Here is a 25,845-nt window from a genome sequence, read left to right on the forward strand (position 1 = left end):
TCTGTCTACAAGAATAGACTATTAAACAATTTTTCTAGGATAAGCATGTTAAGCCCTATGTTAGAAACAGACCTAGCTGAGCATACAAATGAAAGATAAAATATATAAAATGTGAACACTGAGTCTGTGTACTACTCTAATACACTTCTTCTAAACACAGAGACATGTAGTCAGGAGTGAAGCAGGAATAGCCTTGAAGTCTTGGATAGTTCGAGCTGCATGTTATCTGCTGGACAGGCATTTTAATCAGTTTCTCCACCAAGGGCCCCAAATGAGCGTCTGCTTTGCAAAAAAGCTCAAGGTGATGGCTGGCAGCAAAAGAAGAAATGTTGCTTTGCAAACATCCTCTGACAATGCCCCCCTAGTTGAAAGCAGCTTCTATTTTGTGAACTAACATATCCATAGATTCCTTCAAGGCAAAGCTTTGAAAAACCCCTGAAACTTCTCACATCTCTTAGCCTATTTCCCAACATCTCCCCCGTTCTTTTTAGAAGTAAGTTGATGAAGTTGGATAGCTATCACTGTGAGGCATCGGTCTCTGGAGTCTTGTCTTCTTAGGAGCTTTTTCCAGACTATAAATAAGCACAAGCAAATGATTAAGATAATGCCAAAATTACTATAGCAGAACTCCCATAGATCTTAAAATGAGAAATTGGATTACTGACTCCAATCCAGATGAGATGTCATTAATAATGTCAACCTAAGAGAGCAAATTAAGTTTGTGACTGAAGGTACTTAATATTTCTTGTTGTAAATTTCCAATCTCTTCAGTCAGATTTCCTTAAGTGAATATTTCTTAATGTTTTTCCAAGGAAACTGAGTCTGATTATATATATGAGGTGTAACACAAAATTGAGTGATATTCCAATCACAGTGGAGTCTAATTTGCTTTTGCAGGTTTACAACCTAGTCTCCCAGTAAGGTGACTGCTTATTGTAAGTCAGCCACTTGAGTAGTCAATTTGTTGTCAATTTAATTTGGGGTAGACCATAATTGATTTGATTCATAATGCCAATTTTGAACAAATTCAGTAGTTTGTCTAAAAGGAATATTGCTGGTGTTTCTTGCCAGACTCTATTCATTTTAACAGGTAACTACAGTCCTGTTCTGGCTTTGAGAATATGAAGTGTTTCTTTATAAGGATTGAACTTTATGGAATTGTCAATACAGGTGCAATAAGAACAGTTAATATATGTTATATACATATATATAATATAATACTTGTTTGACAAGTAGGAGAGTGAGAAACAATATGCTTGGCTTGATTATTTGTTATGTGAATTTTTTTAATTAAGCCTTTAGTATTAACATGAGTTAATTGATGAAATTGAGTGCCTCTTGGATAGAATCAACAAGTAATTGATCTATTTTTTCATTGCCAGCCACTAATGGGCCCAGAAGGTTAGTATGAGATCTGATATGAGTATTAAAAATTGGAAACTGGAGATTCCATATAATTTACTGAAGTTGCTGAAACAGTTTGGAAATTTTATCAGTTTCTGTAATAGTAACTATTTTCAAGGCTAAAACTATTTTACAACATATTGTGAATCAGAAACAATATTTAAAGGTGAAGTAATCTCTTGTAAAACCTGAGTAACAGCTTGTAATTCTACCTTTTTTGCTGAAGTATAAGGGATGGTCCATACCTTAGTTAAAGGACCAGAATAACCTGCCTATCCATTACTGCCGCCATCAGTAAAAAAAAGTAGGAGCATGAGGTACAGGTGTGGATTTTACTATTTTGGGTAATATCCATTAACTTTAGAAATTGGAACAATTTGGTTTTTTGGATAGTGATTATCAATTGTTTCTACAAAATCAGATATACCTGATTGCCAATCCAGATTTTGCTGATAAGCCATTTGAACTTGTGAATAAGTAAGTAGAACAATAATTATTTTAGGATCTTGGCCATTTAGTTGTTTTAGTCTTTGTTGACCTTTAAATATAATTTGACCAATTTTGTCCAAATATGTCATAACACATTTTTGTTGTTTATGTGGGAGAAAAGTCCATTCAATTATACCCTCTTCTTGAATTAAGGTAGCAGAGGGAGAATGTTCTGATGGATAAACAATTAAATCTACTCCTTTTCAAGATTTACTCTAGAAAGCTGAGCTTTGTGAATATGAAATTGAATCCACGCCAGTTCCTCTTGAGCTGCCTGAGTTAGTGTACACATACTATTAAGATTAGAAACAAGTTACTTAAAGCATAAGTAGGAATTTCTAACATAGGTCTAAGCCAACTTATGTTTTCTAACAACTTTTGAAAATCATTTAAATTTTGTAATTTGTTTATACGTATTTGAACTTTTTGAGGAACTATTTTACTTCTATCAATGAGAGACCCTAGATAGTTAAATTGATAATCCTGTTGGACTTTATCTGTAGCAATTATTAAACCAAATTGAGGCAATATTTGTCTGGCCAGTTGGTACAGTTGTTTTAATTTTTTGTTTGGATGAACATGAAAATAAAATGTCATCCATATAATGAATAATATAACTATGAGGAAAATAGTTTCTTAGTTTTTCCAAAGGCTGATTGATGAAATGCTGGCACAGGGTCAGGCTATTAAGCATGTCCTAAGGTAAGACTTCCCATTGGTACTGTTTAGTTGGCTGTTGATTGTTTAAAGCAGGTATAGTAAAGGCAAATCTTTCTCTATTGGATATTTGTAAAGGAATTGTTAAAAAGCAGTGTTTTAAATCTCATATTACAATATGCCAATCTTTAGGGATCATAGTCAGAGATGGAAGTCCTGGTTGTAGAGTTCCCATTGGTTGTATAATTGCATTGATCTTTCTGAAATCAGTTAATATTTGCCATTTACCAGATTTCTTTTTAATAACAAATACAGGAGAGTTCCATGGACCTGTGGACTCCTCTTTATGTCCTGCTTGCAATTGTTCCTCTACTAATGTTTGGAAAGCACCCAATTTTTCTTGGTTTAGCGGCCACTGCTCTGTCCATATAGGCTTTTGTGATGTCCAATTTAAAGCCAGTGCATAGTGGTGCCCTTCAGCAGCAGTGGCAGCTATCCAAACTTTGAGTAGCCTAAACCATGCCGAGAAGAATGTGCTTTTGGTGCTATGAAAGTCTTAGCCCTTTGGCCTTTTTTATCCAAACCAAAACAAGGATTATATTTCATATTAAGCATTATTTGTTTAGCAGGAGCGGATATATTGGGCATACTGATGTGAGTTCCCCATTGTTGTAACAAATCTCTTCCCCATAGATTAATAGCAATGTCAGCCACGTAAGGTTTTAAAGTGGCTGTCCATTTATCAGGGCCAGAACAGTTTAACATTTATTGACTTTGAAATATATTAGTCATAGTTCCAATTTCAGGGAGTATCATAGGAACCTGTTGTTTGGCCAAAAACTTTTAGAAATAATTATAACATCAACTCCAGTATCTATAAGTCCAACAAAAGATTTACCATTTAGCTTAATTTCTAATTGAGGTCTCTGGTCATTAATAAAAGTTTGCCAATATACTTTAGTTCCAGTACTCCCAAAACCTCCTTGTCTTAGAACATTAGATTTTCCAATTTGCATATAAGGTAGTAACAGAAGTTGTGCAATATGGTCTCCAGCCTGAATAGGATAATCAGAAATGGAATTCATCATAACTGAAACTTCTCCTGAATAATCTAAATCAATTTTAAGTATTCTTTGAGCTGCATGTCGTTTAATTTCAATGGACATAAAAGCCCTTGACACTCCGAATTAGCATTATCAAAAGACAACATATGTAACATCATATTTTCTAAATCAGGAGAACTAATCATTTTTTGCACAACATCTTATAATCTAGCAATAAAATCCACATAAGGTTCATTAACATTTTGTTTAACTTTTATGCAGAAAGACACAGTTTGTCCAAGAGAAGCTATCTTTTCCCATGCTCTAATATAGCACTGCTGTATTTGAGCAATAGCCTGATAATCATATTTTAATTGAACATTTATGCCAAATCATTTTTCTTGTCTTGGAATTTGTGCCACTGAGATATCTATTGGCAGATCTTGGGACTGATTTAGCCAGGCTTGGTGGCAAGCCTCATCCCTCCACAAAATGGGGAACTGTAAAAATTCAGACAGAGATAAAACTGTCTATGCCAGAGATTTCCAATCTCAAAGAATTAATCTTTCTGTTTTAGCCAATCTTTCAAGCAAGCCCTTGGTGTAAGGAGAGTTTGTACCATATGAGACATAGGCTTGTTTTGATTCTTTGAGAGTTTAAAATGGAATACTCTCATGAGTATGGCAGGGCCTTCAAGGTGTCTGCCCCGCCCAGTCCTGATCATTAGAATCCGAGCTTGGCTGTACTATAGCAACAGGATAAAGATAAGCTTTTAAATTCCCATTTGATTGTGCCTTTCTCATATCTTTTGAAACTTTAGCTTGTTTCTTAGGAGTTTTTCTAACAGCCTTTCTCAAGGGTGGACAGTGCTTCTGGGAGCCATTTGCATTAGAAATCAATGGCTCCACAGGCTAAAGCTTGGAAGTGGGGAGGGGGAATTTTTAGCTGCTGCTTCAAGGAAAGTTCATTTTTAGAATCTTTTCACTCCGCCATTTTTTCTACAGATCCACACTCAGGGCCCATGGCCATTTTTACTGGCTCTCTTATCCTGGCCTGATGCAGAAGGTCATAAATAACCTCCTCCTTCATGAAAAAAGCAGGCTCTGGATTTCTCGCTGAGCTTTTTATAGGACAGAGTGTTCTGTCTCGCTAGAAGGAAAGTCTGACTCAGACTCCGAATACAAAGTTCTTCCCCATATTATCCCGAGAAAAATATTAATTTTTATCTCTACAATCCCTGGAGTAACTCACTTCTCTCTTCTGCGCACCATGGCTAGAAGCCTTCTTCAGGTCCTCTGCCAGCTGTATGGAATTCCCTTCACTCAGAGTAAAGCCTTTTGCCTTTAGGACCCTGTCATTAAATCCTGACAGCTACGCCAATTTGTGGGGAGTTGGCTATGCTCCCAGCAAAAAATCAGGTCCCTTAGGCAGGGGCGTGGGGTCCCACAGGATAAGGAAATAATAGAAAATAGCAAATAATAGAGTATAGAAATAAAAGAGTACACAAAGATGAAAGTAAAATTTTATAGATTTATAAAAAGTGGGGAGGGTGGGACTCAGGAGACCCCCATAGTATTCCCATGAACTGTGAGACCACCAGTGAAGTTTCACACCAGTATTTATAGGTACAATGATCAATTTCCAGGGGTAACAGATTTACATAACAGGTAGTTTGTTTTAGATTAAAAATTTTCCAAAAGGCTTCTATAGATCCCTTAATTAATTCTACCTATGTGGGCAAACAGTTACAAAATCTTTCGAAAACAAACTTCTAAGATAAAGCTATCACTTAGCAGAAGGGTTAATTAGAGATATAGTGGCTCCATATTTCCTTATCTAGTAACTATACATGTACACAGGCAATCAGGAGTCAAGCAGGAACTGTCTTTTGGGCTAATTACTTTTAGCTACAGGTGTCTGTCTGTCAGGCAGGCACTCTTTGATCAGCTCTCATCCTGTGGCTCCATGCAACCTGCTTTGTCTTTCAAAGCAGATTAAAACCCAGGGTTTGAGACTGCACCATCACCTTGGAAAGCATCACTACTGACCTTTGACATGCCCTCCTGAGCTCAGGCAGCTTTTGATATGCAAACATTCTCATATTCCTTGAAGGCAAAGCCCTACAAAACTACTGAAATAATTTCTGTCTGTAATATAGCAATCTATGGAGCAACAAGAGGGGATGAAGAAGCACAAGATGGGGAGATAAAAGCTCAAGTGCACAGGGATTCTTTTAGGGAGATAAAACTATTTGTTGTAGTGGATGTGCAGTTTTATGAACACATTTAGGAAACATCAAATTTTAAAAAACAATGGTGAATCATATGGGATATACATTACATATCAACAAACTTTTACAAAAACAAATCTTTGAACAATTACATTCAAGAAATATTGACTTAGCTAAATTATTGCTTTATTTCTACTTCTGTATCAAGGGACTGCACACCAAGGAGCCTCTCACCTGCCACAATTTTTGACACTATTATAAAATACATTACATAACACAGATTACTTGCACTTGCAAAGTCATCAAAATTAGCTGGAATAATGCACTTACAAACATAACAGGGACTTTAAACATACTTGAGTAAATACGAACACATCTTTGATATGTCACTTGCCAATCACATGTTCAAACTGCTCAGGTAATGTACTTAGTTTTAAGTGTAGGAGTTAATTTTTAACTTGATTGATTTGTGCTTGGATATAAGCATGAGAAATGGAAGAAAAGAACAGCAATTGCACTGCACCAGGATGGCTCTGCTATGGACTTCAGTTCTCCTGCTGATGCAACTGAGTTTTTACTTTAGTTCCGGGACTTGTGGGAAGGTGCTGGTGTGGCCCACAGAATACAGCCACTGGATGAACATGAAGACAATCCTGGATGAACTTGTCCAGAGAGGTCATGAGGTGACTGTGCTGACATCTTCCACGTCCATTGTTATTGATTCCAGCAAAACAACTGCTATTAAATTTGAAGTTTATCCTACATCCTTAAGTCAAGAGGACTTTGATGGTATTTTAATGAAAATGCTCCATAGAGCAATATATGATCTTCCAAAAGACACATTTTGGTCACATGTTTCACAAACAGAAGAAATCATAGGGGTATTTTCTGAAATTATGAGAAAGCTCTGTAAAGATGCAGTTTTAAACAAGAAACTTATGACAAAGCTACAAGAGTCAAAGTTTGATGTCATTCTTGCAGATGCTGTTGGTTTCTGTGCTGACCTGCTGGCTGAGATACTCAAAACACCCCTTGTGTATAGTGTCCGCTGCTCTGCTGGCTACACATTTGAGAAGCATAGTGGGGGACTTCCATTCCCTCCTTCCTACGTACCTATAGTTATGTCAGAATTCAGTGATCAAATGACATTCATGGAGAGGGTAAAAAATATGATATATGTGCTTTATTTTGACTTTTGGTTCCAAGGATATGATATGAAGAAATGGAATCAGTTGTACCTTGAAGTACTAGGTGAGTCATGTATTTAATTGGTTGTTATTAATTCCTACTTTTCCTTGCACCTTGGAAGGCAAGGTTGTATGAAGTCAGAAGAGCATATGTTTTGTAAATGCAATTATAAAATGAAAATATAGATGCTCTATCAATCTCAGAAATATTATGGAAAGATTATAGGATCAGTTAGAGCCTTCTTGCCACAATTTATACATGATACTCCATGAAGTCATAAATGTACAAGCTAAAGCGGTTAGGATTTTTTAAACAATCTCATATCTACTATACTATACATTATTTTCATGTCTAATACAAGTTAATAGATGTATCAAAAAACATCTTGATGAAGACAGATGTGTAGATGGAGGAGTTATACATTTTTCTAGCACAACCATCAATGTAGCATTGAAGAACTTGTTTCTCCTTGTGTACCTTATTTTCCTTGTTTAGAAATTTAAAAAATTGTTTCTATATAACCAGAAGAATTTAGTCACAGTTCAGAGATGTGTCTAACTCAGAAGTGGACATCTAAAATTTGAGGTTTCCATCATTTCTATGTTCCTGCACTAAGAGCTTGGAGATTATCTATTTTAAGGCCTAAAATCTTACTGAGGTGTGAACATCCAAGTTTGTGTCTTTATTTTATTAAATTATGTGACTACATTAAGTAAAATATGAGCCAAATGAAGAGTAGAAAAGCTATCCATTTCTATAATTTTTGAAAATGTCTAGCTGTTCTTCCTAAATATATTTATTAGTAGTATTAATTTTTTTTTTGAGGCAGAATCTCACTCTGTCACCTGGGCTAGCGTGCTGTGGCATCAGCCTAGCTCACAGCAATTGCAAACTCCTGTGCTCAAGCAATCCTCCTGCCTCAGCCTCCTGAGTAGCTGGGACTACAGGCACTTGCCACCATTCCTGAATAATTTTTTCTATTTTTAATAGAGATAAGGTCTCACTGTTGCTCAAGCTGGTCTCGAACTCCTGAGTTCCAGTGATCCTCCTGCCTCAGCCTCCCAGAGTGCTAGGATTAAGATGTGACCCACTGTGCCTGGCCAAATATATTTATTATTCAATTACTAACATTATTAAGAACCTCACATGCACCAAAGCAGTAGTAGGTACTAAGATTTCAATCATCTATTCAAAAAACTCTTGATACACTTGGAGAAGCAAGGATCATGAGACTAGTTTTATAAATTGTAGAAATTAAATTGAGTTTTTATTAGAAGGAAATTTTTATGGATTTGGTAGGATTAAATGATAGTGGAACTCAAAGAGTTGCTTAAATGTATATTTATTGCTACATCAGCTTTAGAAAATATCAAATGCATGGGTTATTCAATAGTGGCTTATTATTAATAAGTATTGATGATTGTGAATAAACTGATCTGACATTGCAGACATAAATCCTCTAAAAATTCTGTTAACAATTTTCTCTCCTTATACATACATATGAGCAACATATATACTACATAGGAATTAAATTATTCTCATATCTTGACATGTGTATGTATTTGTTTTATCTAAGCACAAACACTTTATATACCTTTGGCTACATTATTCCAACTCCTTTCAGGAAACTACTTTTATATTCTCATGACAACTCTCTTGTGTCATCTATGTTTTCTTTTCCTTCCCCCTTCAGGCAGACCCACTACATTATATGAGACAATGAAGAAAGCTGATATGTGGCTTGTTCGAACCTATTGGGATTTTGATTTTCCTCGCCCACTCTTACCAAATTTTGATTTCGTTGGAGGACTCCATTGCAAACCTGCCAAACCCCTGCCTAAGGTGAACATATTCCTATTTGTATTGTTTTGTTTATTTATTATAAGAGTTGAGGCTCGTCACCATTATTCTAGCTTAAAAGGAACACTGTTCCTCACCAATACAAAGGTGTCCCCAAAATATTGACAGCAAAACTTTGTTTACTTGCCTCACTCCAGCATTGAAATCATTCCTCACTGGGATCCCAGAGTTTTACCCCTTGCAGTCGTCCTCAAACTATGTGGGACACATGTGGGTGTTTTTGTCCGTTAGTTTTTCTTACTTTAGAATAAGATATGTGCAGTGTGCATACGAATTTGTTCATAATTTTTTTTTAGACTATAGTCCAGCCCTCCAACGGTCTGAGGGACAGTGAACTGGCCCCTTGTTTAAAGTCTAAGGACTCCTGTCTTAGAGCATAAAAAGGATGGTTTACCTTATCAGAGCAGGTGTTTCCTGCCAGAGGCCAAGTCTACAGGACACCTCAATAAAGCTGCCTGGGGAAACTGTTCTCTCAACATCACAATTGCCTATTAGAGAAGCACAGAGATAATGTACGGTGCATATCTAATATACAGCAAATAAATTGTACAACGTGTATTGAAAAGTAAACTTAGATTTAATTTGCAAAAGAATTCTGCCAGCATATAAAATAATATTCCTTATGATGGAACACAAGAACCAAATATATTTTACTGTAATATCATACTTTTAATACTAAAGGGAAAGCAAGTTTTCTTAGTGCACTATAATATAATCTTTTTTGTTTACCTTCTTATTAGCACCAACATAAAATTGAAACCTTATTCATAAATAAAACCCAATATTTATGTTGATTGCAAATTACAACCTTCACAAGGGACTGAAGGAGAGATAAGATTAATGAAAATTCTGTGCAATTTAACCCTATTAATAAATTTCCCCATTTACTTAAGGGAAGATGAAAGGGCCAGTGAGAGAGGGAAGAGAGTAGGAGAAGGAGGATAAGGAACAGGACAACTAGTAGTAAAATAATGATAATTACTAATAATAGCTGTTGCTACTAACTTGCATAATGATTTAAATTCAAGTTAATACTTGTGAAATGTATTCTCTCATTATTATATAAAGTAATTTTGCCACAAATTGCTTACTTTTCCATTAAATATTAGGTACTGAGACAATACCTGTGTATTTTAAAATAGTAAGACATTCATAAAAATATATCAAGCATTTTAAAAAAGCATGTAGCTGTTGGCTTCACAGTATACTTATATGAAACTATATAAACCAAAAATAAATCAAGATGGGCCAATTCAATATTTGTGGCAGATATTCATAAAATAAATACTGGAATTCAGGTAAATATCTTACGCTAAAGAAGATAAAGAACTTATACTCAGTTCAGACTATATTATTACAATAATTTTATCAAAACATAATTAGCCATAATGCAAGTTTTTTTGGAAACTGAGGGGCAAATGATGAAGAGAACAAGATTGCAATCTTTTCTATGATTAAAATTTATATAAAATTTCTAAACATATTCACATAAATACATTGAGTTATGTAAACAGAATAAAAATCACAATGAAAGTATACAAACTTTAAATTAGGAATAACTCTGGGCAGAGAGTATGGGTGAAACTCAATATCTCCTTCTTTTATTTTCATACTATTACAGAATTTCTTACATTGATCTTGTATTATTTTATGAAGATGTCACAGAATGAGATCACTAATGATTCTATAGAGAGGTTGTATTACTTCTATACTGAATGGATGAAGAAGGGGTATTTTTTGGCAATGAAACAGTGAGACAGAACATTGAGCACAAGTTACACAAAATGTGGCTTCAGGAAACTTGAATCACACAGAATACCTAGTTGTCCCATATATTACATGGAATAGTATTAATAACACAGGGACTCTCGTATTAAAACTGATGTCATTTAGTTAAAACTATATTTTTCAAAGTTCAGAATTATTTTTTGTAAATAATAGTTTTAAACAAAAGCTTCACCCCAAGGATTAAGAGATGAAAGTATATGTTTTATGTTGTAAGGAATTGATCATTTTTTTTACAAAGAAAGAAACAATTACTTAATTTAATATGAATGGAACAACAACAAAAAAGAGTGTATGATTTTGATGTGATATCCAGAAAACATTTGGTTCTACATTTGTTTTTCTTTTAATTTTTTTCCATTTTGCTTTATTTGGTTGCTTTGTTTGTTTATTCTTTGGTTGGAGAATATATTGAGCAATTTTGAGTTATTCCTGTATAGAATGTATTAAAATTTAAAAATTGGCACGGAATTAAAATCACAAGTCAGAAAATTCTCAATCAATTCCAAATAAGCACATATTCATAAGGAGTCTTACATAGTGTGATTGAGCTACTCAAGAGAGTGACCAGATGTCCATGACAGAAAGGCCTGGTGGTTCTCTCCACTGTGGCAAAGCTGCTCTCTGTGGGACACAGTGAGAGGACAATGACAGTCCCTCCAAGGCGGTTATAAATAGCACAGCAATTAACAGTGTAATTTCAGGATAAAAATGGCCTCATACCTAAATAATAACCTAAGAATGTGACCTTTCAAATATGTAACTATATGCCATAAAATTCTGTATTATAAATGAAATCCTTGGGGCTATTTCACTGAAATTCCAAACCACAATATCATAATCTTGAATATCAGTGATTCTTAACCTTCAGCTATTTAGTGTGTATGCATTTGAGTGTGTGTGTGTGTTTTAGGGGAAAAACTTGGAAACTCTGACACACTTTAAAGTGAGGTATAAAAGATAATAGAACTAAAGAAATAAAGACATAAAATCATCCCAACTCTATGACAAGATTTCCTCCTTGTCATAAGCAGAGAATGATTCCAATGGCTCCAAAGTAAAAAAATTCTACAGAAAATGCCTGAAATGAACAATAGTGATTTAGAACTACAGCCATATAGAATTAAAGCCAAGTGAAGCCACCTTTAATAATCTATATTAGTAAATATAATAATATGAACGAAGAGTCTGGGTATAATATTTTCTAGCATTATCTCTCCCAACTACATTATAATAGTGCTACTTCATTCTTTCCTACCACGCACATACATACGTGCACTCACATGCAAACACATATTTGCACAAATATCCATAAAAAAAAGACCTCTACCTCATCATACACATTTCTTTTCACATAAACTTAGTGATTAGCTCAATTGAAATAGCCCTTACTCTAATAATTCTTAATAATACTTGATTTTCTATTCTTAGATGTTTTGAACCATCTTTTCAAATATGACATCTGTTTGTGACGGAACACATTCTTTCTTCACAGGAGATGGAAGACTTTGTCCAGAGCTCTGGAGAAAAAGGTGTTGTGGTGTTTTCTCTGGGGTCGATGATCAGTAACATGACAGAAGAAAGGGCCAATGTGATCGCTTCAGCCCTTGCCCAGATCCCACAAAAGGTTGGATAAAGCGCCTAATGGTGGACAGCTACTGAATCCCTCTGTTCAACTTTATAAAGAGTACAGGGGCAGAAATTTTCTATCCAAAGGGTTAACTGTTAGGATAGCTTTACTTGTCTCAGATATCAGCTCAAAAACTACAATATACATGGAAAATGTACAATAGTAAAGAGGTGGGTTTTCATTTATAATAACTTTGACATTAACAGTGTGATGGTAACAAATATACTGCAGAGGTGTGGTGAAGTTTTGATATTATCATGGTATGGAAAGCATGTTTACAGAAATCACCAAATTCTGCACTGTCATTTGACGCTATTGCTGTCAGACTTCCCTAGGATATCATATACACTACAGATATCATGAAAAAGGAGTTAAATTTTAGTGTCTGCACTAGCAAAATAACAATAAGCAGGTACAGAAAAAAGTCTGCAATGCATTGCAGTTTAGGCTTACCATACAATCTAACTTTTTATACCACCTATCAATTTGAAATAAGGCTATTTAGTGTGCCGTTTGTGTGCTATTCAAAGAAAGGATGATTGGGCTGAGAAATCACTACCACAGGTACCCACCTAGCCAAGTATATTTAGAGAAAGAGCCAAACTTGCCTGCCTTTCTGGACTGGGCCCTGGTCTAATGAAAAGATGCAGATGGGATCCTGCCCTTAGGGCAGAGCCTGTGCATTCTATAATGTAGCCCCACAAAGTCTCTGATCTCACCACTAGATGAACAGCTCCTTCTTTTGAGAGAGGAGAATGGAGTAAAGGAAGGAGTCAATCAGAATGAAGCCAGAAATGGGAAGAGATTCAGATGCTGCCTCCATAAAATACAATAAGAACCTATTTTCTAATATATAGAATATACTAGCAATCTTTGTATTTGTGAATTACTTTCTAGTTTTCTGCCTGACATAGTCTTCTCCTAATGACCTGTGCTACTTTTATGCTAATATCTCTAAATTATTCTAATGCTCACATAGCAAGTAAAAGGTAAACACTTCTAAATTAAAGTCCAGTTTATAAAAATTGCCTGGGAATTCTGCAGTCAGTAGCTTATTTTGTTACTGGGCATGGACATGGCGGGGTTATAGCAGATCATATGAATGACTGCTGTAACCTATCATCTAAGTGTTAATGATCTATTAGGCAAAATATAGCAAAACACAAATTTAGACTTTTAACACCTGTGCTCTTATTCATAAATTACTCACTGTCTCTATTTTTTTACATTAAAGGAATTTCCTAAACTAGAAATAGTGATAATACTCTGAGTTTTTGTCAAAAACTGCCACATAAAAGTTTCTTGGAAGAGTGTTTAACAACTTGTAAAACTAGTCATGCATACTCTCAATCAGCATTGGTAACTTTCTCACAAGCTGCTCATCTTATACCTTTTTTTGTAAGTCAAATGATGTCAAACTGTAAAGAAATTACTTATATAACAAGTATATATAAATGAACTTCTACTCATATCCCTCAAATGCTTGAGGTGATAGATACCACAATCACCATGATTTGAATATTACACTTCGTATTCCTGTATGAAGACATCACATGTACCTCATATATATGTACAACTATTATGTGTCCAAGATAATTAAAAATAAAACATTTAAAAAAGGAAATAAAAAGATAATTATTAAATTTAGAAGATGACAGCTAGTATAAAATACATAAACAAATGAAACGATCATTACTGATGCATGTTTTTTATATTAGAATTATTTATACTGTCAATTTCTTAAATGCTTAAATTTATGATTAAAAAATACATTTGTGTACATTACTTGGAATTCTTATATACAAAGTTGATTATAACACTGTGCATTTGAAATATGGTTATTCTATTTACCTCAGAGTTTTAGTAGTTCTCATTACTTAGCAACCTTGTTCTCATTTCTTCATCTTTTATATGGATGGGATTTAACTAGATGGTCGATATCCCCCTTAGAGCTTTACCGTGTCATAACTTTGGAGTTCCACCCAAGGAACAAGTTATTTTCTTTATCCTGACAGGTTCTATGGAGATTTGATGGCAAGAAACCAGACACCTTAGGACCCAATACTCGGCTGTACAAGTGGATGCCCCAGAATGACCTTCTTGGTAAGATATTGGAGAAAAAATAATGAATATATGACTAATAGCCAATTAGAATAATAGTAGGTCAACCGCAAGCAAATAGTGAATATTTATTTTTGAAAACCTATTTTTGAAAGCCTATTTTATATTTATTTTCTAGCCATAGGGGGAAAGAATAAAGTATATCAGTTGGCATTTTGTTACATACACCGATATTCTTTATCTCCATAAACAAAGTACTAATATCTTTATTTCAGGCATAATTGCCTGAAATAGCAATAGCTTCCTGGGTTGTCTGTCTCCTATTCCTAGAACATTACCCCATTCTTTTCCCTACAGTAGCTTTATTTCACATGACACTGAAAAATAACAGGTCCTCTTCTATTACCAGTGACTCTGCATTTTCTATGGGAATAAATCCCGGTCTTTACTACACTGTGATGACACCTCCACAGGGAAGTGTGGCCTGTCCTTCCTCTGACCCCAGCCCTGCTCCCAGCACTCTCCCTGCTGCCCTGGGCACCTCACATGTCACACTCTGTGAGTGCATGTTGCTTTCAGAGAACATGTTCTCACGTGACTAACCTAATTCTTTACGTTTTCTTTTCCTTTTATAGTATTTGTACATTTTCTTTATCCAGAATGCGCTTTTTCATTTGCCCACTTGGAAATCTTGTATTCATTGTTCAATTCTCGAGTCCCACACCATTTCTTCCATGCTGCCTTCACTTACCTCTCCAGCAAAAGTAGGTGCTTCCTCCTCTGAAATCTGAATGCAATTTCAGGAAGTTTCATGGGTGTTCTATGCTATCTAGAAAACATCGCCCTGCTCAATGTTCTACATTGTGCATTCTCATTTTATCCCTAAGACTTGTAATGCATAATTTTGCTGAATTTCACCCAACTCTAGGTCATCCAAAAACCAAGGCTTTTGTAACTCATGGTGGAATCAATGGCGTCTATGAGGCCATCTACCACGGGGTCCCCATGGTGGGCATCCCTTTGTTTTGGGATCAACCAGACAACATTGTTCACATGAAGGCCAAGGGGGCAGCTGTTAGAGTGGACTTCAACACAATGTCAAGTGCAGATTTGCTCAGTGCTTTGAAGACAGTCATTAATGATCCTTCGTGAGTATACTAATTCTTTTAATAAGTGGTATTTATAGATATGTTCACTTGTATACAAGGAAGATTAGTTTAATTCCTTTTATTAGTTTATTAACTTTGAAGTAATTTGAATGTTTTAAGCAATATGCAATCTGCTTTTATTTTTCACCAGTTATTTCACAGTTTCATTGAAATCTTTAAATTTAATGGGTAACCAATTAGTGCACAGATGTTCAACATAAAATTAACCTCAGATATATAGATAAGTATAAAAAGAATGAATTTTAAAAACTAAGACAGAATTCACAGTTAAAAGGAGTAATGAACTTAGAAATATGATAAAATATTTTGATTCAATTTCTAAAATTTCTGAATGTATTACTTTTTCTTATTCAAAAATTTACTCATATTATCCTGATTTTAATAGATTTGATAATGATATGCAATCTGTAATGCATAAAGTTCACCTAGAGTATAAAATGTAAATATTTTTATTACGTTTAGGGAGTTTTGAAGCCATCACCATAATATAATTTTAGAACTTTTCTATCAACCCCAAATAAACATCATAAGGCATAGATTTCTTTTTCCATAAGCCCTTAAACCTAGGGAAATACCAACTTTTTTCTCTATGGATTATCCCCTCTAGAAATCTGCTAAAAATGGAATCATATCATTTATAATGTTTTGTAAATAGGTTTTTTCATGAAGCCTAATTTATTTTAGTTTTATCCATGTGGCTGCATGTATCAGTATTTTGTTCCCTTTTATTGCTACATAATAATATTCTTTAGTATATGAAAATGACTGGAGAGATGAATGGACAGAATAATTAATCTGTCCATTTATCAGCTCATGGATATTTTGTTTGCAATCATGAACATCATTATACATGTTTTTTCATGAAAATATGTTTTTATATTATGAAGGTAGATATTATTAGTGGAATTGCAGGGCCCAAGTGGCAGTTTTTGTTTATGAAAAACTGCCAAATTGTTCTCCAATGCAGATGCACCATTTTCCATTACTACCAGCAAAATAGCAAGGTTTCAGTTCCTTCACCTTGTTCCCGATACTTATCGTCAGTCTTTTTATTACTGCCATTGTACTAGTTTCTCATTACTCCTGATTTATTTGCCTTATGGCTAAAAATACTGAGCATCTTTTCAACTGCTTATTATTCATTCACATATCTTCTTTGGAGAAAGTTCTATTTCAATCGTTTGAACATTTTGTTATTTTTAAATTTATTTTATTCATGATTTATTATGATACTTTATACATTATGGTTGCAATTTCTTATCAGTTATGTGATTTTCAAATATTTTCATCCATTCTGGATGCATTGATTATTATACATTTTTGATGATATACTTTGAAGCATAATTTTTAATTTTGGTAAAATAAATCTTTAATAATTAATTGTTTCCATACTGCACAGGAAATAATTTGGTAATTGCTATGTCTAGAACAGCCATTATCAATTCAGCATCTATTACTACTATCAATGATTTTGCTATATAGAGGTGTCACATAAAGAAATATTTGAAAGATATTTTATCAAGGAAAAATAGTAGAAAATAAATGATAAAGAATACTCTAAGAGAAGGCAGGAAAAAACTAGAAAACAAACATAAAACAGGTTAGAAAAGTAGAAGAAAACATAGACAATGAGATGTTAGATATAAATGTAAATATGTCAGTACTTATATGAAATCTAAACAAAGAAAAGACAAAATAATAATTAAGGACATAAAGCAATTAAAGAACACAATTTAAAAATGTACCTACTGAGATAGGATGTATGTGTAGATATTTATGTGTAGTATATACATTTACAATATGTATATACACGTTTGTGTGCTTATGTATATATATGTATATGTACACGTGTGTGTGTCCTCTGTATATAAATTGGAAATACACATTTTCAAGAGTATACAGAATAGTTACCTGAACTGACCACATTATGGGTTATAAAACATGACTCAGTAAATTTTAAAACCATATTGATATATGGTCTACCCACACTATGCATAAGTTAGAAATAATCAAGTTCCTTTTAAAGAGTTTATTTGATTATTTCTAACTTACGCATATACAAGGTAGATGAACCTTGAAAATGCTAAGTAAAAGAAACCAGGCACAAAAGGTCATTTATTGTATGAATCTATTTCTACGAAATATACAAAGGAGATAAATCCATACAGAATGACACAGATTGCTGACTGAAGGAGACAGGGGCTGGGAACGATGGGGAGAAACTGCATCATGAGTAAGAGGATTTACTTTGGAGTGATGGAAATGTTTTGAAACTATGTAGAACTGGTGGTTGGACAGCATTGTGACTATAATAAATGCCACTACATTGTTCACTTAAAAAAAAAAGAAACAATCAAAGATATGATTATTGAAAATTTTACATTTTAATAGTAAAAATTCATTTCAATAAAATTCACAGTAAACAAAAAATCATAATTATATACTAGAATGTTTAAATCAGAATTATTACTAGTCACCAAAAATGTTAACATCACAAATGTCTATCGATCACCATATGAAGAGAGAATCTGTAGCATTTGTCAATCAATGGGAGACTACACAGCCATGAAATTAACAAACAATTGCTATAAAAATGGCAGACATAAATAAAGATGCACTAAATGACTTAATTATATAAATAAAATATAATTATATAAATAAAAATATATATAAATATAAAAGCTAATCTATGGTGTTAGAACTCAACATAATACTGAATTTGAGGGTGGGGTAGTGACTAAAATGGTCTATGAAAAGGGGATACTACTATGCAGGTGTGGTACCATATATCTTGATCTGAATAATAGGTCCATTGGTGACTTCATCATTATTTTCAGTTAATTTTTGAGCATTTGAGCTGTTTACTTAGAGTATGTACATTTATCTTATGTATTTCATGTTTAACAGTTTATTTGAGAAGATAAACAACATGTTTTAAAATTCTAAGATCAAATAGAAAATGAGCACACTAAAAAAAGGAAATCCTAGGGATGCTACCATACCAGGAAAATCCTCTCTGAGTGATAACATTTAAGAGGAAACCTCAAAAAGAGATAGAAGCAAACCTGTGCTGTTTCAAGGAAGAATGCACCAAAACGGGGAGGGAGAGGACCAAAAATTTAAAGAGTCTATGGTGAGAACATATGTGGCAGCTTAGAGGACAGTAGAAGGACAGCTTTCCTAGAAAGGTTGTGCATGGGCTTGTTTTAGGAGCAGAGTGTCCAGTGACTGATGATGTAGAGTCCTATTGACCAAAGAAGAGATCCTTTATGTGATGAGAATCCAGATGGAAATCTTAGTCAGGGAATGTCATAATAAGACACTTATTTCACAGAAATTCATTTTGGGTACAAGGTGGGAAGCAGAGAGTAGAAGATAGAAGAGTATAAGAGAAGCAGAGAGACTGCTCAGGAGGCATTTCAGCCACCAGGACACAATTTCCTTTTAAAATACCCAGATGATCATTCTGTGATTGCCTTTCCACTATCTTACTTAGCAGCGCTTAGAATGGGTCATACTATTACTTCTGCTAGAAAGATATTAACTTTCCCACCTTTAAAAATACATTTAATGATAAAATTCCAATTTAAAGATCCAGCTGTGTATAATGACTCATGTTAAAATATTCAAATTCTATGTCAATTTTGTGACATTTCCTTTGAATCATTTGTATGAACTTTTCAAAAACCTTTCATGAATTTGATATATTTTTCCAATTAATGTTGAAATCTTTATGTTTCTTTTCAGATATAAAAGGAATATTATGAAATTATCAAGAATTCATCATGATCAACCAATGAAGCCTCTTGATCGAGCAGTCTTCTGGATCGAGTTTGTCATGCGCCACAAAGGAGCCAAACACCTTCGGGTTGCAGCCCACGACCTCCCCTGGTTCCAGTACCACTCTCTGGATGTGATTGGGTTCTTGCTGGCCTGTATGGCAGCTGCTATATTCATCATCACAAAGTGTTGTATGTTTTTTTGCCAGATGTTTGCTACAGCAGGAAAGAAGGGAAAAATGGAATAATTACATCTAGATTTGAAGCTGTAATCCCTGAAAGATGGGACATCTTCAGTTTATTCCAGCAAGTAGAGTATGTGATGTAAGATTCCCTTCCTCCTGTAACCACTTGACTTTTCACAATTTAGTTTATCAAATTTAAGTTTGTTTATAAAAAATGTGATACTTGTTTAAAAGTTAGAAACATTTTATGGTGAAGAGAAAAGAAAAACTTGGAGAAAATAAAAAAATTTAAACACAATATGGGTTTACATAGACATGTATTATTCTGATTTAGAATGTATGCCAAATGTATTTATTAAACTTTATCATTCACATATTGTACATGAACAGAAGACCATCAAGCTATCCAGTCACAGTATTAATATTGTTTTGTTAATGTACAGAAGTCTTTACTTCATTTAGTATAGTATTTGGTAGGATAGTATAGTATACAGAAGTCTTTACTTCATTTAGTATAGTATTTGGTAGGATACCTTCTGTTGAAAACTATTCAATAATTAGAATTGCATAGAACACTTATTAGAGAGGGAGGGGGACATATGGCTGACCTGAGACATTGGTCACCAGATCATGCTGAACAGAAGAATAAGTTGCTAGGAAGAAAGCACAGCCCAGGTGAAATGTGTGGGAAAGGTACCAGAGCCGACCCTTACTGGAGGTCACACAGGAAGAAGTTGTGGAGCAGAACAAAAAAGGAAAAGGTTTTGGCAGAATCTAACCCCTGAGGGATTCAGTGCCTGGTGGAAGAGGTAGTTGTGAGTGTTTACTTTTCCTCCCTCACATCTATGACAGTTTCCAGCTCCCAATCTGTCAGAGAGCCCTTCCACCCTGACCAATCCAGGCACTGCTGCCATTGCTGAACTGAGGGCTTCCTGGGAGCAGAGCAGTGGGCTGTGGGCCCCTGTGGGTTGCTTCCCCCTCCACACGGTCAGTCTGAGATGGCAGGCGCCATAGTGCCCGCACACAGGCCAGGTGCCTCCATCCTGTGGGGGAAGTGACAGCCCCTCAGTCTCCCTTTTACTGGATCCCACACCAACATTCCTAAGAATTCATTTGGACTGAGATAAACTCAAAGGAACAGGGAGATGCATTAGAGCAACAGTATTCCTGGAGTTCTGACCTGGGCAAGCTGCTTCAAGGGGACTGGAACATGCCACAATTGCCTTTTAAGGACATAGGAAGGCAGAATGCACATTCTTTTGCACCAGAGAGCTTCTGACTCCAGATGCAAAGTTGTCTGTAGCCCTACCAATAGATACCTGAGTGCAAAGAAGTCTATAGGGTAGGAGAGTGACTCTATCCCAGAGCAGAAGCAGCACCAGAACCCAAGAAGAGATGTGGAGACAAGAACTCAATGACTCAATGGCTCAGTTGAGTCATTGAGTCAACTTCAAATGACTCAATTCTATGGACATGGCTGCCTCTGCTCCCAAGTGTGAGCTGTTGGCATGGGTGCACTATGGGATGGTCAGTTCTAGGCTTGAATGAGGCTGGGAGGTAGATCCCCAGTAATACTCTGCTCACTGTGCCTGAGCTCTGCAACAGAGGATATGGCTCATTTCCCCTCCTTCAGGGGTAGGCAGTTTTTACTAGCAGTCCTGATCTGGGAATCTTAGCCCTGGGTCTCTACTTTGTTCAATCCACAGACAGTGTCCCACACTTCAGCACTCATTCAGACCACACAGCCTTGGGGAATGGTGGGGCCTGGGGGAACTGTATATCTTCTGGAGCTTGGGCATTTAGGCCAGGCTACTTTCAGCTGAGAGAAGAGTGCAGTGTGCCAGAGGGTCCCTAAATACAAACAGGACCAGTTCACAAGCTCCAAACCATTTGGGCCTTCTCCTCCTCCTCCTCCTCCTCCTCCTTCTCCTCCTCTTCTCTTTTGGCCACTGCTGTTCAGGCATATGCAGCTGAAAGGATGTTTTGATTCTAGACTGGTGTGTGTTTCACAGGGGGTGACTCAGCCAGGCCCCTTGGAAGTAGCTGCCTTGCCTCTAACACAACACTTATAACACACAGGCTTCCATGGAACTTGGGACTTACTTGTATGCCTCTTAGAAGCCTCAGCAAATGCTTTTGTGTGCCACAAGGTGGAAAGCTACTACCTCCTATGAGGGAAGGTGAGGTTGGTTGCCAATTCTCTCCCCCAGCTGCTTGGCTCTTCTTGGAAGAGCCTACCACCTGTGTAGGCAATTATTTGGCATGGTTACACCTTACCTACTAGAGCATTTCTGCCACAACCAAGAGCCAATCTGGTCGCCTTGTAGACAAGAAGTTGAGGTGAATCCAGCACCTCTGCTGCAGTTAGACAATGATGGGAGCTGGGAATCTGCGTGCTTTTGTGATGCTGAAGGACAAAGACTCATGCACAGTCAAGAGATAAAGTTGAAAGCAGCTGTACATCCCACAGCTGGCTGCCTCTACAAACCTCATTAAGAGGTGCCCACCTCTTCTGTCCCAGGCTCCCAGCACATCTACCTTTCTTTTGCTTGAGTATAATTCTGAAGCAAGAGATCACCCAACCAATGACTATCACAGCCAATACCTGAACCCTAGGAGATTTGAGAGCAAGTTTGCCAGCTTGGTATCCATCTAGTCCCCCCAGGACTCTAGCACACCATCTAGGGGCTTGGGAACTTGGGATTATCTAACCTAGTCCACCACCACTGGCAGCTGAACACTCTTCCAGGGGTTTGAAGTCCAAAAGATACATACTTCTAGCAACACCACAATTAGTACCTACTAGCATGAATGAAACTTCAGATTACCTCTCCTTTTTTACACTGAGCAACAGAAATCCTTGCAGAGAACATGTGAACTCCAAACCTATGTGTTTAGTCCAAGAAAAGACGTTTCAGAAGATTAAAGAAAAAGCCAGGATAACCACTCTGGGAATATCTAAAGGCAGGCATTTCAACACCCCCAAATGATCGCACTAAGTCTCTAGCAAGGGACTGCAACCTAAAAGTTTTAGAAATGTCAGATATGGAATTGAAAACAAGAATCACAAATCAGATCAATAGGTTTAATAGGAAACTTGAAAGCCAATGAAAAGAAACCAAAAATTAATTCAGGACCTAAATTAAAAATTTAGTAATAAGATACATCTTTAAAAATATAATCAGAACTCTTAGAAATGTGAGTCGTTTAGGGAATTTCAAAATACAGTGGAAAGTTTTAACAACAAACTAAACCAAGCAGAAGAAAGAATTTCAGGGCTTGAAGAAAAAGCTTTTGAATAAATTCAGTCAGTCAAAAATAAAGAAAAAAAAAGAATCAAGAGAAATTTTTTTAAAACTCCAAGAAATATGGGATTATGTAAAATGCCCAAATATCAGAATCATAGATATCCCTGAGAGAGAAGAAGAAAATGTAAAAACCTACTTGAGGAAATAAGAGAAAAAACATTCCCTGGTCTTGCTAGATATTTACACATATTAGTTTGCCAATTTTTTTTTATAGCTGAGTAATACTCTGTGAAATACATATATCATATTTTATTGATCCACTTATCTATGTATGGGCATTTGGGTTGTTGTTACCTATTTGCCATAGTGAATTATGCTGCAATAAACATTCAAGTGCAAGTGTATTTTTTATAAAATGACCTTTTTTTTTTCCCTTTGGGTAAATACCCAGTAGTGGGATTGCTGGATCAAATGGCAGGTCTGATTTTAATTCTTTAGGTATCTCCATACTACTTTCCATAGACACTGTACTAGCTTACAGTCCCATCAACACTATATAAATTTTCCTTTCTCTCAGAATCCATGCCAGTATCTGTTTTGGGGGGACTTTTTTATAAAAGCCATTCTCACTGGAATTAGGTGATATCTCATTGTGGTTTTGATTTGCATTTCCCTGATGATTAGAGATTTTGAGCATTTTTTATGTTTGTTATTTGTCTATCTTCTTTTGAAAAGCTTATGTTCATGTATTTTGCCCACTTTTTAATAGGGGCATTTTCTTGCCGATTTGCATGAGTTATTTGTAGACTTTAGTTATTAGCCCTTTATCAAATGTAGAGCATGCAAATATTTTCTCCCATTTTGTAGGTTGTCTATTCATTCCATTGATTATGTATTTGGCTGTATAGCAGCTTTTAATTTAATCAGGTCCCATTTATTTATTTTAGTTGTTGTGATTGCCTTTGGGTTCTTCTTCATAAATTAGTTCCCTATGTCAAAATCTATAAGAGTTTTTGCAACTTCTTCTAGAATTCATATAGTTTCATGCCTTATGTTAAAGTGTGTTATCCATTGTGAATTGATTTTTGTGAGTGGTGAGAGGTGTGGATCTTTTTCAGTCTTCTACATGTGGCTATCCATTTTTCCCAGCATGATTTATCTAATAGAGATTCTTTTACCCAGCATATGTTTTTGTCTGCTTTATAAAAGTTCAGTTGGCAAATGAAGATGGTTTTATTAATATATCTGGGTTCTCTGTTCTGATCCATCATTCAAGGTCTCTATTCTTGTTCCAGTACCATGGTGATTTGGTTACTATAGCCTTGAAGTATATCTTGAAGTCTGGTGAATTGATGCCTCCTGCTTTGTTCTTTTTGATTAAGGTTGCTTTGGCTATTCTGGATCTTTTCTGTTTCCATACAAAGTGTAGAATTATTTTTTCTAGATGTGCCAAAAATGACATTAGTGTTTTAATGGGGATTGTAATGAATCTGTAAATCACTTTCAGTAGCATAGACATTTTAATAATGTTGATTCTGCCAATCCATGAGCATGATATGCTTTTCCATTTGTTTATATCTTCTGCAACTTCCTTCCTCAGTGATTTGTAGTTCTCCCAGTAGAGGTCTTTCAACTTGTTGGTTAAATACATTCCTAGGCACTTTATTTTCTTTGTTGTTATTTTGAGAGTTACTGAGTCTTTGATTTCATTCTCAGCTTTAATGTTGTTGGTGTAAGGAATGCTACTAATTTGTCTACATTGATTTTGTAGCCAGATATTTTTCTGGATTTATTTATCAATTCCAGAAATATCTTGGCAGAATCTTAATGTTTTTTTAGATGTAAAATCATATCATCAGCAAAGAGTGAGAGTTTGACCTCTTTCTCTATTTGAATAATCTTGATTTCCTTTTCTTGCTTGATTGCTCTTGTTGGGACTATCAACACCATGTAGAACAGAAGTGAAAACCATGGGTAACCTCATCTAGTTCTAGTTCTAAGTAGAAATGCTTTCAGTTTTTCCCTATTCAGTATGATGTTGGCTGTGGGTTTGTGATGCATAGCTTTTATAATATTGAGATGCATGTTTCATCTATACTTATTTTCTTTTTTCTTTTCTTATTTTTATTTTAGCATAATATGGGGGTACAAGTGTTAAGATTACTTATATTGCTCATGACCCACACCCCCCTCAAGTAAGAGTTTCAAGAATGTCCATCCTCCAAACATTGCACATCTTACTCACTGTGGTTGTATATATAAATCCCCTCCTCCCCCCTCCCACCCTCCTGACACACAATAAATGTTATTCCTATATGTCCACTTAGAAGTTGATCCATTAATACCAATTAGCTGGTGAGCACATATGGTGCTGGTTTTTCCATTCTTGAGATACTTCACTTAGTAGAATGGGTTCCAGCAATATCCAGGAATATACAAAAGATGCTGTATCACCATTGTTTCTTAAAGCTGAGTAGTATTCGATGGTAAATATATATACCACATTTTATTAATCCACTCATGAATTGATGGGCACTTGGGTTGTTTTAACATCTTTGCAATTGTGAATTGTGCTGCCATAAATATCAGAGTGAAGACGTCTTTTTATAGTGTCTTTTGTTCTTTTGGGTAGATGTCCAGTAATGGAATTGCAGGATCAAATGGAAGATCTACTTGTATCGCTTTAAGGTATCTCCATATTGCTTTCCACAGAGGTTGAACTAGTTTGCAGTCCCACCAGCAGTGTAGGAGTGTTCCTCTCTCTCCACATCCACTCCAGCATTTGTTGTTTGGGGACTTTTTGATAAAGGCCATTCTCATTGGAGTTAAGTGATATCTCATTGTGGTTTTGATTTGCATTTCCCTGATGATTAGAGATGTTGAACATTTTTTCATATGTTTGTTCACCATTATTCTGTCTTCTTTTGAGAAATTTCTGTTCTTGTCCCTTGCCCATTTTTTGATAGGGCTGTTTGATTTTTTTTTTTTTATTTTTTTTTTTGCTGATTTTCCTGAGTTCTAAATAGATTCTAGTTATCAGCCCTTTATCAGACATGTAGCTTGCAAAAATTTTCTCCCATTCTGTGGGTTGTCTGTTTGCTCTCTTGACAGTTTCTT

At 35.4% G+C, this 25,845-nt stretch overlaps 1 protein-coding gene across 1 annotated transcript; it reads left to right on the forward strand.

The window, feature by feature from the left end:
• The first annotated feature begins 6,345 nt into the window (after positions 1 to 6,345).
• LOC105883083 (UDP-glucuronosyltransferase 2B31-like) lies at positions 6,346 to 19,778 on the forward strand. The gene is made up of 6 exons (XM_012785965.3): positions 6,346 to 7,074; positions 8,705 to 8,853; positions 12,152 to 12,283; positions 14,302 to 14,389; positions 15,276 to 15,495; positions 19,264 to 19,778. Exons 1-6 carry the CDS (start codon positions 6,351 to 6,353, stop codon positions 19,541 to 19,543), a joined length of 1,593 nt encoding a protein of 530 aa, XP_012641419.2. The 5' UTR covers positions 6,346 to 6,350; the 3' UTR covers positions 19,544 to 19,778.
• The last annotated feature ends 6,067 nt before the right edge of the window (positions 19,779 to 25,845 follow it).

This window comes from Microcebus murinus, chromosome 26 (genome assembly GCF_040939455.1).
Source record: "Microcebus murinus isolate Inina chromosome 26, M.murinus_Inina_mat1.0, whole genome shotgun sequence".
In the NCBI taxonomy this organism is placed as follows: Eukaryota; Metazoa; Chordata; class Mammalia; order Primates; family Cheirogaleidae; genus Microcebus; species Microcebus murinus.